General features: G+C 43.9%; 1 protein-coding gene across 1 annotated transcript; it reads left to right on the forward strand.

Moving 5' to 3' along the window:
- Positions 1-589: 589 nt before the first annotated feature.
- Positions 590-12,416, forward strand: RAB30 (RAB30, member RAS oncogene family). The gene is made up of 4 exons (XM_054380745.1): positions 590-682; positions 2,225-2,308; positions 9,381-9,564; positions 12,166-12,416. The coding sequence occupies exons 1-4, from the start codon at positions 590-592 to the stop codon at positions 12,414-12,416; spliced, it is 612 nt and encodes a 203-aa protein (XP_054236720.1).
- The last annotated feature ends 1,803 nt before the right edge of the window (positions 12,417-14,219 follow it).

Raw genomic sequence — 14,219 nt, forward strand, 5'->3', positions numbered from 1 at the left:
TAGTGACAGGACAAGGGAGTTTGGTTTTCAACTGAGGGAGAGTAGGTTTAGACTGGATCTTAGGAAGAAGTTCTTCAGCACAAGAGTGATGGGACTCTGGAACAGGCTTCCCAGAGAGGCTTTGGATGCCTCCTCCTTGTGGGTGCTCAAGGCCAGGTTGGATAAGGTCTTGAGCAGCCAAGTCTAGTTGAGAGGTGTCCCTGCCCATGTTGGGAAGGTTGGAGTAGATGATCTTTAAGGTCTCTAAGCCATTCTATGAAATCTAAGAAATGCCATCTTGGGCTTCTGGTGCGTAGCTTAGAAAGCTATCTCTATGACTATCAGCATCTCTAATTTGTGGGCAGGCAGGTGAGACTGTGTGGAAGCTGAGACTTGGCTGAGGTTTCACAGCAGCTGACAGTGGTCTACGTGGATGCCCCGGCACAGAGTGGGAAAGGCTCTTCTGCCTTATCTGAGGAGCCACGCACATGCCTGAAGACCTTTGTTCTGAGTGTTTGGAGGAATAAAGTTCGGTAGGAATAAAAGGGCGTTTCCCCACCTCCTTGGTTCACATCGTGTTGTGCTCTCTGTCTCTCTTGCAGCTGCGTAAATGAGTATGGAAGATTATGATTTCCTCTTCAAAATTGTTTTAATTGGCAACGCGGGTGTGGGGAAGACCTGCTTAGTCCGTCGCTTCACTCAGGTAAGTCTGGCTGCTTCTGGGGCCTGGGACATCAGGGCAGGGATAGCACTGGGACAGGATCATGGAGCTTGTGGCTGTGCACTGAGGTTTCTGCCAGCATCACATCTTCAAAGTATTTTGTTGCCCACACTCTTGGTGTGTGTGCCATCTACAGTGACATACTGGCACAAGCAGCACATCTGTATCTAATGCTCTGCTTGGCCCTGTTGGGGATCCTGTGCTGGAGAAAGCTCATCCCTCCCTGGAGATATAAAGTCCACTCTGAAAGCCACTGGAATGGCTCCTGATTTGAAGGTACTCTGGGCCAGTCATAAGGACCAGCACATCTCTTTCTGTGCTCATATGTGCTTTCTCCTCCCTAGCCATTGCTGCACAAAGTTCTCCCTGTTGTTTGTCACTAGTAGATAATTAAATCATCTTGGCCCTTGGCTGTCAGTCCAATGTCTTCTGTTAAACACCAGACCGTTTTTTGTCACACAATAACAGGGAAAAGGTTATGCTCCCATGGTCCGAGGCAAGAGAAGGTTTTGCATGATGCACAGTAAAATTTAAGTTCTGGGGGTTTTGTTGCTCTCTCCACTAGGAATTGCCAGCATTTCTCCATTTTTCCCCCCCCCTCCCCGACCCCCCCCACCCCCGTTAATTTTAGTTTTAAAGCTGTGTTGGTGTAGACACTCTCCAACCACTTGTGACAGACAGTGGTAATATAGCTAGTCGGCTTCAAATGGTTAACTGCAAAAATCTGTGGATGCTCCTGCTGCTTTGGCAGTGCAGCTGCTCTAGGGGATGGATGTGCCCCCAAATCAACATCGCTTCATAGACCTACACATGAGAAATCAAAAAATTAGTGTTTTTATAGACTTAGGCACTAGAAATAAAAAATAATTGATTTGGTTTGCTGTTGCTCCTTTCTGATGGTGCTGCAATCAAATACCACCAGCATCACACCAGCCTTTGCCATTGCTGTTGCATTGCTGGTAGTGGCTGACTCTGTGCTTTGCTCCTGAAATGCTGTGCAGGGATGTGACCCCAGTGCTGGGAGCTGCCAGAAATGCCTTTCCGTGCTGTGGTGTGGGGTGGAAGGGGGAAGGGAAGGTGTGAAGTTGCAGGAAGAAAGATATCTCATCCCATGCAGGTGCTCATGCTGCTTTCAAGGCATTGGGGAGTAGGATGGAGGGTCCTCATGTACCTTTCCCCTGCCTCTTGCAACTGCACAGAAGTAGAAGGGCTTTTCCTCACTCTCATTTTTTTTTTCCTATATGGATCCTCCTTCCCTTATCTCTCCCTACCTCTGAAATTCAACTGCTTGCTGCATGACTAGGGATGTGTAGGCAGGGAAAACACTGGGATTGAATTATGGTAAGCTTTGTGCTGTGGAAATGCCACATTTTCCTCTCTAAATGTGGTGTAAATAAGTTTCTGGGGAAGATGACAAGGGAGGAATAGTTTTGAGGGTGGAGAAGAGCAAAGATCGGCACCTAGAAAGATTTTTTTTTTTTTCTTAATACAGAAATTTATTTAATGAAACTCCTGTTCTTTCAGGGACTTTTCCCACCAGGTCAAGGAGCCACAATCGGAGTTGACTTTATGATTAAAACTGTGGAGATAAACGGTGAAAAAGTAAAGGTAGGAGCCTGATGGTTTTAAATGTAAACTTGTGTGGCAGTACTGTAGCTGAGGTTTCTTCCTGCAGCCCTCCCACTGCTGGAAGGGCAGGGCTGTGTGGCATGGCTTGGGTGATGCTGGGTCTAACAGTCTTTGTACCCTTCTCTGCAATTAGGGTTGTAAAAGTGAATCTGCCATGAGGGAAAAAAATGGAAAGGGGAGATGGAGATTTTGCAAAACTCAGTCCTTGCTTAGGAGACACTAAGACTGTGCCTGACTGGGCTTGAGGATGCACAAAGAAGTGCTTCATTGCAACCTCTGCTCACAGCATTTCTGGTAGGCAGAAGTATGTTGCATTCACATCGGGATGTGCTTGATGAAGGTCTCCTGTGAACTCCTGCAATGACCACGAGGGAGAGCAGGCTTCTGAACTTGCACATTTCTGCACCGTGAAGGCTCATCTTCCACTCCTACTGAGCTATAGATCTGGGAGAAGCAGAGATGGTCACAACATTCATGCTTCTGTCAACAGGTGGTATTGAGAAGGGCAATGTCCTCCGTATTAAATCTTTTACTCTCCAAAATAGGGTGGTGGCAGCCAAATTCTTGGGACGATTGTGAGGCAGGGTACCAGCTCCACTGCTATCCCAGGGGCTGTAGGGGACAGTGGATTATGAAACACCCACAATGGTAACAGATACTCCTCTGCTAAGTCTCTGAAGTGTCTGTATACAAACGCAAGAAGCATGGGGAATAAGCAGGATGAAATGGAAATCTGGGTGCAGTCGCAGGGTTACGATCTTGTTGCAATTACAGAGCCATGGTGGGACAGCTCCCATGACTGGAATGTGGTTATGGACGGCTATGTCTTTTTCAGGAAGGACAGGCTGGCAAGGTGAGGTGGTAGAGTTCCTCTCTATGTGAATAAGCAACTGGAATGTGTTGATCTCAACCCAGGGGGAGATAAAAGCGTTGAAAGCTTGTGGGTAAGAGTGAAGGGATGTACAAACACAGGTGATATGGTTGTGGGTGTTTACTACAGACCACCGAACCAGGAAGAAGCTACTGATGAGGCCTTCTACAGGCAGCTGGAAATAGCATCAAGATCAAGTGCCCTGGCTCAGGTGGGTGACTTCAACAGCACAAACAGTCCAAAAGGTTCCTGCAGTGCACTGACATCAACTTTCTCCTGCAAGTAGTTGAAGAACCAACAAGGAGAAGTGCGATGCTGGACCTGATATTAACAAACAAAGAAGGACTGGTTGTAGATGTCAAGGTTGGGGGTAATCTTGGTTGCAGTGACCATGACATGTTAGAGTTTAATATCAATAGACGAAGAAGCAGGGTGATAAGTAAAATTTCAACCCTGGACTTTAAAAGGGCCAACTTTCCCCTCTTCAAGACACTACTTGGAAATATCCAGTGGACTAGGGCTCTGGAAGGAAGGGGGGCCCAAGAGAGCTGGTTGATGTTCAAACATTACCTCCTCCAAGCTCAGGAGAAATGTATTCCCTTGAAAAAAAAAAATCAAGTAAGGCAAACAGAAGACCTGCATGGATAAGCAAGGGACTCTTAGTAAAACTCAAAACCAAAAAAGAGGTTTACAATATGTGGAAAAAAGGACTAGTCAGTTGGGAGGATTCTAGAGATGTAGCCAGAGAATGCAGAGATGCAACAAGGAAAGCCAAGGCCCTCCTGGAACTGAACCTCGACAGAGGGGTGAAGGAGAACAAGGAGAGTTCATTTCAAATATATCAGTGATAAAAGAAAGGGCAGGGAAAAGGTGAGCCCACTGCTGAATGAGATGGGAGATACAGTAACTGATGATGCAGAGATGGCAGAGTTGCTGAATGCCTTCTTTGCCTCAGTCTTCACTCTTAAGACCAGCCCTCAGGAACCTCAGTCTCTAGAAGCAAGGGAGCAGAACTGGAGAGATGTGGACATTCCACTGGTCAGTCAGGATAGGATTAGAGATCTCCTATACCATCTGAAGACACACAAATCCATGGGGCCTGATGGGGTGCATCCATGAGTGTTGAGAGAGCTGGCTAATACTGTTGCTGGAACTCTCTCCATCATCTTTGAAAAGTCATGGAGAACAGGAGAGGTGCCTGATGACTGGAAGAAAGCAAATGTCACTCCAGTCTTCAAAAAAGGCAAGAAGGAGGACCCAGGCAACTACAGACCAGTCAGCCTCACCTCCATCCCTGGAAAGATGATGGAGCAGCTAATCCTGGAGAAAAGCAGCTCCACAGAGAAAGACCTTGCAGTGCTGGTGGACAGCAAGTTCTCCATGGAACAACAATGTGCTCTTGCGGCCAAGAGAGCTAATGGGATCCTGCGATGTATCAAGAAAGGTGTGTCCAGCAAGTCCAGGAAAGTTCTTCTACCTCTCTACTCTGCCCTGGTGAGACCACACCTGGAATACTGTGTCCAATTTTGGGCTCCCCAGTTCAAGAAAGACAGAGAGCTGCTGGAGAGAATCCAATGGAGAGCCACGAGGATGATTAGGGGACTTGAGCGTCTCCCCTATGAAGAGAGATTGAGAGGGGATCTGATCAATATCTATAAATATCTGAGGGGTGGGTGTCAAGTGGAGGAGGCCAATCTCTTTTCAGTGGCATGCAATAATAAGACAAGGAACAATGGGTTCAAACTAGAACATAGGAGATTTCACCTCAACACGAGGAGAAACTTCTTTACAGTGAGGGTAACAGAGCCCTGGTACAGGCTGTCCAGGGGGTTTGTGGAGTCTCCTTCTCTAGAGACTTTAAAAACATACCTGGACGCATTCCTGTGCGGACTATCCTAGGTGATCCTGCTTTGGCAGGGAGGTTGGACCTGATGATCTCTTGAGGTTCCTTCTAACCTCTGATGTACTGTGATACTGTGAAATTGCTGCTGAGAAACTCTCCTTGTCCTGTGCTAATGCCCAAACTGAGCCAAATTATCACTGGACAGGGAGTCTAGGCTGAAATAAACTGGAGTTCAGTCTCATGTTTAATGGGATCCATGGTTGGGTTTCAGTGCCCAAAGATGTTGGCTGGTGCCACTTTCCTCATTAGCAGACATCCTACTGGAGCTAATGTGGTGTTCAAGAGCTGGTAGCCTCTGATATCAAGGTGTCCAGAGACTCTGAGCTGCTCCTGGAATTACTCTGCCTACATTAAATCCAGAGGCATCAAAGTGAAAAACATCAGTTTTCCCCTTGCTGCTTTCAACAAACCTAGCAGTGAGCAAATGGGGAGAGCAGCAGTGGTGTGACAGCAGCTGGATGTGACACTGAGACCCATTTTTTTAAAGTTATGTGAGTGATGGGATGGAAGCAGTGGACTTGTGTGGAGATTCCTGTCCCTGTTTTTTGTTTTTTTGGTTTTTTTTTAACCGGTATTTTAGCAGAGGGTTTTTAAGAAGAAAGTCGGGTGGCACACTCCTGATTTTAGGATAGATTTTAAAAGCCGCAATCATGTCAGCAGGCTGCCCTTCTGCTGTGTGAGGAGCTGCACAAACCTAGGGCAAATGACAATCCTTGATCAGAAGACCTTCCAGCCTGAGCAGGTGAAGGGCAAGAGGTGTAAATAACTTTGCCTGATAAAGACAGAGTTGATATTCAGCACATCACAGTGCAAATGGGACAGAGCAGCAGGAAGGAAAGCAGTGAGGATCATGTGTAGCCCCTGCAGCGTCTGTGCTTAGCTTGGTGGTTTTGATGCTTGTTGGCAGGCATTGTGTAGCACGGTTGGCCAGAACAGGGATGCTGCTTGTCCAGGCTCCTTGGACTGTAGAAATGCTTCTTTCAGCCAAAACCTGGTCCAGTGGAGCTGCTCAGAGGATCTAAGCTGGTAAATGGTTTAAGTACTTCACTGAAGGTGGAACTAATTTTTCTCCTTATATCCCTGGCATAAACCAGCTGTCTCGAGATTGTCTTGGTCAATGAAAAGGAGTCTTGAGGAAGATGAATCCCATCCACTCCAGACATGTCTCCTTTCCAAGAATCTAGTTGCCTGGCAGGTACAGATGGAGCCTTAAGAACATCGCTTATACCTGAGGTCTGGTTTTTGGACAGGTGAACTCATCCTAAGGATTTTTCTGCATTTGACTGGTCACCATGACATCATCTTGTTTTAAGATTAGCTTGCGCTGAGGATGCAAACTCCTTATGAGCAGTCATGCCAGAATGAGCTTCTCAGGGGCAGGGATGGTTCAGGGAAACTCAGCAACCTAAATGAAAACTTATCAGTGTGGTTAAGCTGCAGCTGTCCTGCAGATGTCTGATAAATGCATAAGTGTCCACCCAAGCAACTCTCTTAATCACCTTGGCGGGCTGGCTTGTGTTTCACGGAGCCATAGCAAGTGGTAGCTGGTACAGCAGCTATATTTCACTTAGCAAATAATAAGTTGTTAAATCAAAGTCCCCCTCCTGACCTCACTAGTGGAATAAATTTGAGTCACTGGAACTCAGCCACAATGACCAAGCTTAGGACAGTCCATTTGGGCATGTGAATGAACGTTTGAGTAAGCAGTGGTACTGAGAATAAACATTTAATAAGCAGAAAAAGCAGGAATGAGTCAGAGCTCAGAGCAAGAAATGACACCTCAATCAAACGAGGTGCTTCTGTTAGCTCATTTAACAGTGCCCAAGCTGTGATTCCCCTTCAGTGCCAGGCAGCATCTCCTGCATGTCTGCTGGGATCCAGGGTGAGAGAGTAGAGCTGTTTACCAAAAAGGTTTTCAGACTTCAAAATAATTGGTGGATTTCTGGGGAAAAAGACTTCCAGCTTTTAAAATTGCATTTGAAAGTAAGTGGAGAGGTACTTCATGTACACAGCATGAAGGCTGTGTGCAAACCATATGAGATAGGTGCAGCTATTAAGGCTTGCTGACAGATGACCTGAGATAGCACTGTGCAACTGAGGGGGGTTTTGATCTTCCTGGCCTTTCCTAGTAAATAAAAAAATGTCTGCAAGACCAGTGCTTAGAGCATACGCAAGTTTGAGCCAAGTATAGAATCCTCACAGAATGGTTTGGATTGGAAGGGACCTTTAAAAGGTCACCTAGTCCAGTCTTCCTGCAGTGAGCAGGCACATCTTCAATTAGATCCATTTGCTCAGAGCTGCGTCTGACTTTCCCTGACTTTGAATGTTTCTGAGGATGGAGCTTCTACCACCTGGGCAACCTGTTCTGGTGTTCCACCACCATCATCATAATGTAGACAGCTATTGTGACACTGGTTAATTTAAACATCCTCAGTGCTACAAATGGAGGGCTATGCTATATGGACCTGTGATCTTATTGTACTTGGTGGAGATGTTTATATGCATAAAGCTAAATGTATGTGCAAATATTGGGAGAGCAGGAAGCATCAGCTGGCTCCAAGAAAAGAAACATCTAGGTTCTCTGCAGGCTGAGTCAGGCACTGTCCTTTGGTTCATCTGGAAAAAAATGACAGAAGTAAAATGGTTGCTGTGAAGTATTTTATTTGGGAGAAATAAGCAGTGGGGTGAAGTCTGAAATACATATTTTGTGTGCAGGAAGAGTCTATCAATGGCTGTCAGGGGCTCTTGGCTCTTCCCTGCCTTCTGCGTTTGGCTTAGAGGTAGACTGATAGCTGCAGCCAGTAAGAAACCCTCTCACCCAGGGCAATCCCCTTTTCTTTCAATGTCTGATATATTAAAGGAAAGGAAGAACATATTCATGTCAAGTTTTTATCAACCTGGATATCTTCTCAGTGAATGTGGAACATATATAAGCTGGGGTTAATTCAGTAGGTCGATCAGTAGATGTTTTTCCTGAGAAACCATCTGAGCAACAACAAAAAAATTCTCTCTTTTCCCCTGTGCCAGAGTTTGGTTTGTTTTAACAGGGACTTGTTTGTTATCTGAACTTCATGTACAAGTCATTTCACCTGTGGTTTTTGTATGTCACAATTGCAAGTGCCAGGTTCAGCTGCTTAAATACAACTATGCCAAGAGATTAAGCACAAAGGTGCCCAGGAATTGTGACCCAGCCACAAAGTACTTGCTCTGTTTAAAAAAAAAAAAAAAGTACTTTTCCAACATCATACCCCACATCTGAAAGTTACTACTATCTGGGAGGTCTTATTTCAAACACAGTTATGATGAGCGGCTGGCATAGTTCAGCTTGGAACTGGGCAAAAATAAGATTTTTCTTTCTTACAGGCTGCTGAATACATGGAAGAAATCTTACATACTTTTAACATTTTCTTACCAAAGTACACAGGAATCTGTCTGGAATTCCACATTTAATTATAGGGAGGGGTGCTTTAAAAAAAAAAGCTGAATCAGAGAAACACTCTCTGTGTTGAAATACTTTAATTTTGGATGTTTTCTTTGCCTTTTTGAAGAACTGAGGTTTTGATGACCCACCAAAAACTATCAGATGGTCAAATTATAAAAACAGTGTGAGTTTAGTTTGTATTGTGAAACGTATGTTGTCTTCCTGGAGCCTAGAGGGTTTGGCTGACACTCATGACTTCTTTGAAGTAGTTAAGGACATATCCACCAGTTTTACATGTTGTGAAGACAGGCAGCAGTGGCTGAGATGGATGAAGCTGTAGAGAGGAAACATGTTGGATCATCCTTCAGCTGAGCTTCCTTTTCATTCTTACGGTTTCTACCCATCAGTGCATTATCTCAGGATAACTATAACTAGCTTTGGGAGCTGGAGGAGAGGCTGAGGCTTTCTTATTTCTTCTTAGAATGGATACTACTCTTGCTTGAACTTCAGGGGTGAGAGAAATTACTTTCTCCTTCCAGTGCCTGCATTGTAACTCCAGGCCAGCAGCTCTGCCCATAGCAGAGGAAGACACTAGAGGTCCCATGGAAACCCACAGACTGTATGCCTTCTAGGGGCTGCCAGCCACAGTGCCAGCTGACTTTGTGCCTTGCATCTCAATCCACAAGTACAGGAACAGAAACAAAAATGCCGGGGGAAGGGAAGTCAAAGGGGAGAAGAGTTAAGTGCTTTCCCAAGCATTGGCTTTACCCTGAAGGGTAGTGCTAGCAAAGAAAAAAATGTTAAATTACGGTTTTGGTTTTTTTCCTTTTACCGCCTTTCCTTGTTATGCCAAAAGCTGCAGATCTGGGACACGGCAGGACAAGAGCGGTTCCGATCCATCACGCAGAGCTACTACCGCAGCGCTAACGCCTTGATCCTGACCTACGACATCACCTGCGAAGAGTCCTTCCGCTGCCTCCCGGAGTGGCTGCGGGAGATCGAGCAGTATGCCAGCAACAAGGTCATCACCGTGCTAGTGGGTAAGTGGTGGTCGTCTGTCTTAGATTTAGAGGGAGTGAGACAGGTGCTCTTCACCCTTCCCGAAGGAGTAAAGAAAATGTCCCACACAGGATTGGAAAGAATTGCAAATTTAAATGGAACTAAACAGAAATATCAACTAAATATAACAGTATAAAAGCATACAAACATACTCAACAATTCATATTCAGCCCAGATCTCTAGTTTTAGGCTTCTCCAAAAGCGTCCCTAGGCCATCACCTTCCCCAAACCTTCCCCGTAACCAGGCTTCAAATGCTCCCCACCCCCATACCTCCCTACCCAGGCCCGAATAATGCAGTAAAAATTCTGCTTGCCAGCTCAAGGCCCTACTCCCAGCTCCCCTGCACAGCCCATGCTGGGAAGAGAGCAGAGAGAGGAAAGATCAGAAACTACAATTATGCCTTTTTATATGTGGGAGTAAATGCAGAATATGGGAATGGAAAAACAAAAGATTACACTTTCTAGTCCACCCCTGGACCTCTGTGGTACTTGGAGGACTTTCAGCTCCATGGTTTAAGACATCCCATTAAACCCACAACATTTTCTGTAATAGGGTGGGGTGATAAAGGGGTGAGCCGTGTGAGGGGCTGATAACAGATGGAGGTTTTAGCAGCAGGAAAACGTGGTACCTGTGCTCCAACTGGTGCAGCAGATCTTGTTGCTGACCAGACCTGTAACCTCAGGTGGGAGCAGGGTACAGCTGGTGCCTTAATCACAGTGCTTGGACTATTCCTTCTGCAAATAACCCCAAGATCCTGACAGGCACTTCTCAAAGCATGGGCCTGTCTCAGGTCTGAGGCTATTGCATGCAGAGGTGGCTATTTTCCATCGTTTGGTCTCATACAAGACTAAAGATGGTGCGGCTGCCAACTGGGCTAGGAATAGAGCGTTTTCCCTTGTGACTCCCAGTTCCAATCTCTACTAATACACAAGGGTCTGCTCAAATTGGGGTTGCCTTTGGATTGCTGAACCCTGTAGCTGTGGGACAATCATAGTCATATCTCAGGTGAATCAGGATCTGGAAACCAGATTAGGATATAATGGTTGTGTGGATCATAGGTGGGACAGCTGCAAAACTAATATTTTTACATGGATTTTAGGAAAACTAAAAGTAACTGAATGTTATGTGAATCTGTGGACCTTCAACTCAAGCTAAAGCAGACCTTAGGCCATCTGTCTGCTATAAACAAGGTGAAGGTTATTTTGCCTTTAAATGCTTTTCTGTACTCTGCCTTCAGCAGCTGATAGTCAGGACTTGGCTATTAAAGGCCCAAGAACAATGGTAAAATAGCTTAAGAAAACCCAAAAAGTTTCATACTGCAGTGTTAATGTCACATTTAATAGCTTGCTGTTTAAAAGAAAGAATCCAGAGGCTTTTAAAATGTTTTTAAGGTGGCTTTAAAACTCTTTTAAAGTTTCATATGCCCTAGTGGTACTGCAGGTGAGCCTTGGGATTCACAGAGCTTCCATTCAAGGAACTCATTATGCTTCATGAGAAGGGTATGACACATGTACAAATGGTGCAGAAGTAATTAATATATGGTTAACAAATGTATAATTTTTTTTTCTTGGGGATCATTAAGTTTAATTATCAACATCTGCAGCACAAAATATACATTATAACAGCTTTAGCACTCACTTTGAAGACGGTGACACCCATGAACTACTTGTGTTGAGTCATATTTTGTGTAGAAAACAAATGTTAGTGTATACAGCCAGTCCAAGAAACTGCTTTATCGGGAAAGAAAGGAGACCTTGGACAAGAGGAGGGCAATGAAATGTGGCTTGCAGTGGATGCAGTCTCTTCCTCCCTCTCACAAAAGAAGCAAGGCCAGGAGATGTTTCTTCCTGAACCTGCCAGGTCCTGGGCCACAACCCACTGTTATTACTGCAAGTCCTAGTCTGTTATCTTCTTTGTAAGATTAATTTATGGTAAAAACATCATTTGAAGTGAATTGACTGGTAATAAGGTGTAATCCTATCAGACACTTGCTTGAGGCTTTAATCAACTCTCTACTAAATGGAGCTTTCTGAAGGAAGGGGTTGGCTTCCCACCCCACCTTGTTCTGTTAGCGTTCCCAGGCCCATCCGTCTTTCAGCCTTGACAGCCAAATTCTTCATGGGAACATTGAATAGGAAACTGCCTTCTGAGCCTGGCTTCTTTTAAAGCTTGTAATGACATGAGAAGTATCATGTTTAGTGTCTTGTGTGCCATAATTGACGTTTTAAGTGTTCCTCAGAGCAAGAACGGGAGAATTTTTGATAGATATTAAAATGGAAATCTTTTAATGTTGGTTGGTAGCAGAAAACAGATGCGCTGGTGTTAAAGGTACCTGAGTTGGATGTTCACAGGGCATATTCCATTAAATGAGCTGATATTATATGAACTTAGTTGCATGTATCAGGAAATCCATTATTTGGAGGAAAAAGCAAGCACTAAGAGTTTCATATCAAAACCATTGTCCATACACATATACAACACCAAGCTCTTTTTTATCCCTTATCAACCTTTCTTTCTTTCTTGTTGTTGTTTTTTTTTTAAATCAAATTAATTCCTTTTCTGAATTATTTTATCAATACAGGTAATAAGATTGATTTAGCTGATAAGAGGGAAGTCTCCCAGCAGAGAGCTGCAGAATTTTCTGAAGCACAGGACATGTACTATCTGGAAACCTCAGCAAAAGAATCGGATAATGTGGAAAAACTCTTCCTGGACTTGGCTTGCCGGTTGATCAGTGAGGCACGACAGAACACCCTTGTGAACAATGTCTCATCCCCCTTACCAGGAGAGGGGAAAAGTATCAGCTACTTGACTTGCTGTAATTTTAATTAAAGAGCTGCCATGTGATTTCCCCTTCTGCCATGGGCCAAGAGGATTTTTTTATTTTTCCCTGGGATTTATCTACTTGAAGGCAATTCCTGCCACTCTGACCTGTCTGACTTTCCCTGAGTCAGACTGCAGACCTGGAATCATGGCCAGCTGATGGCTCTAGCTGCATGGTAACATAGCAGAATATAACATGGCTTAAATTTTCATTTTTCTTGCAGTCTGTGGAGTGGGTTAGGAAAAGAAGAGTTGCACAAGTGCTTCATGTAATGCAGAACATGAGCTATCATGTTTCCTGCTATGGGACAACAGAGCAGCCTTTCTTGAAGATTCTGAAGAGATGAAAATCTCTCTTAGAGAACAATGTGTTTGGTCCTCTTTAATATAAAATGAGGGGGAAAAAAAAAACACAACAATGAACGTTGACCCCAGACTACATGGGCAATCTTCTTGGCTGCCAGTGAGTGAGCTACTAGGACGTGTACATAGCGTCTGCAAATGTGTCTTCTCTGGTGTTTGAAATAGTGTTATGTCTCTCATCTACAGGCACTTTCATGAACATGGAATTAAAAAACAAAACAAGCTACATCTTCAAGATTTAAGAAGACATGGATACAGCTCAGTTGCTCCCTTTGGTGCTAGCAGTTCAGCAAATATTCCACAAACCAAACGTAGTCTTACTACTTATTGTCCTCTGAATGTGTAACTTAGGCTGATTAGGGAAAAAAAAAATAAAAGAAAAACACTAATAAGCACTGTTCATAAAAATAAAAAAAATCTCGTTACCTCTTTTTCTAGGCCTGAACATAGTGGGACAGGACTGTGCTTCTTTGATATCCAACACAGGATGAAAAGACTTTCCAGAAATAAATTAAGTATTCCTCCTCTCATTAGTAATGTCCTGATGTTAAAAATGAGCCTTGTGAAAGGTTAGTGGTGGAAGTTGTGCACCAGATGTGACCAAAATCTTGTGTGTGCATGGATTATGTACAGGGTTTCAAAGAGCACAGTTTGAAGTGGCAGTCTGCAATATGTCTGGCTTAAAAATAAAGCTTGTAGATCTAGTTCTTGTTGCAAGGCAGCTGTACAACTGTGTAGAGGGTTCTTTTATGCTAAGTGGAAATAGCAACAGGTTGCAAGTGTTATTCTGTTTGACCCATCCAAGTGCTTACCTTGTGAAACTGCTCTCCAAGATGCTTTTGAGTCATTTAATTTACTTCATGCTTTGTAGTCTCAATCCCAGACTCCAGTGCATGTGTAACATGTAGGCCTTTTTTTTTTTCCTACAACCCTCCTGAGGTGGAAGCACAGCAGAATTTGTGATGTTCCTACACCTCTAGTGCCATATGCCTACAATGCATTGCAAATTTAAACACTGATGTCAGAGTGAAATTGGAACATCGTGAATGTGCAAATGAAAAATGATGATACTTAAAAGTTTGTGTTCTGTTTGGTTAATCTGGATGAATGTCTCCTGGCAATTATAGTGTGATATGCTGTAATTTAGTGCTAATCAATTTAATATTGTTTGGCTTTTACTGAAATTATAACAGAGCTTTTGTATTGATATAAAAAGCTGCCAGTAAGTACCTCTTTAAAAAAATAATTAAAAAAAATAAGAAGGAAAGGGGGGAAAAAAAAAAGGAAGATTAAAAAGGTCATTCTAAAATGCTTTTTCACATTTTCCTGGAAAGGTTTCTTTGGGTTGTATCATGTTGTACCTTTGATCTGTGACAGGGAGCTGACTTTGTGTCAGAGAGAGGGAGAGTCAGTGGGTCATATGGCCACTTAAAATATTTTCTTGCTATT

Source organism: Indicator indicator, chromosome 1 (assembly GCF_027791375.1).
Source record: "Indicator indicator isolate 239-I01 chromosome 1, UM_Iind_1.1, whole genome shotgun sequence".
NCBI classification, from domain to species: domain Eukaryota; kingdom Metazoa; phylum Chordata; class Aves; order Piciformes; family Indicatoridae; genus Indicator; species Indicator indicator.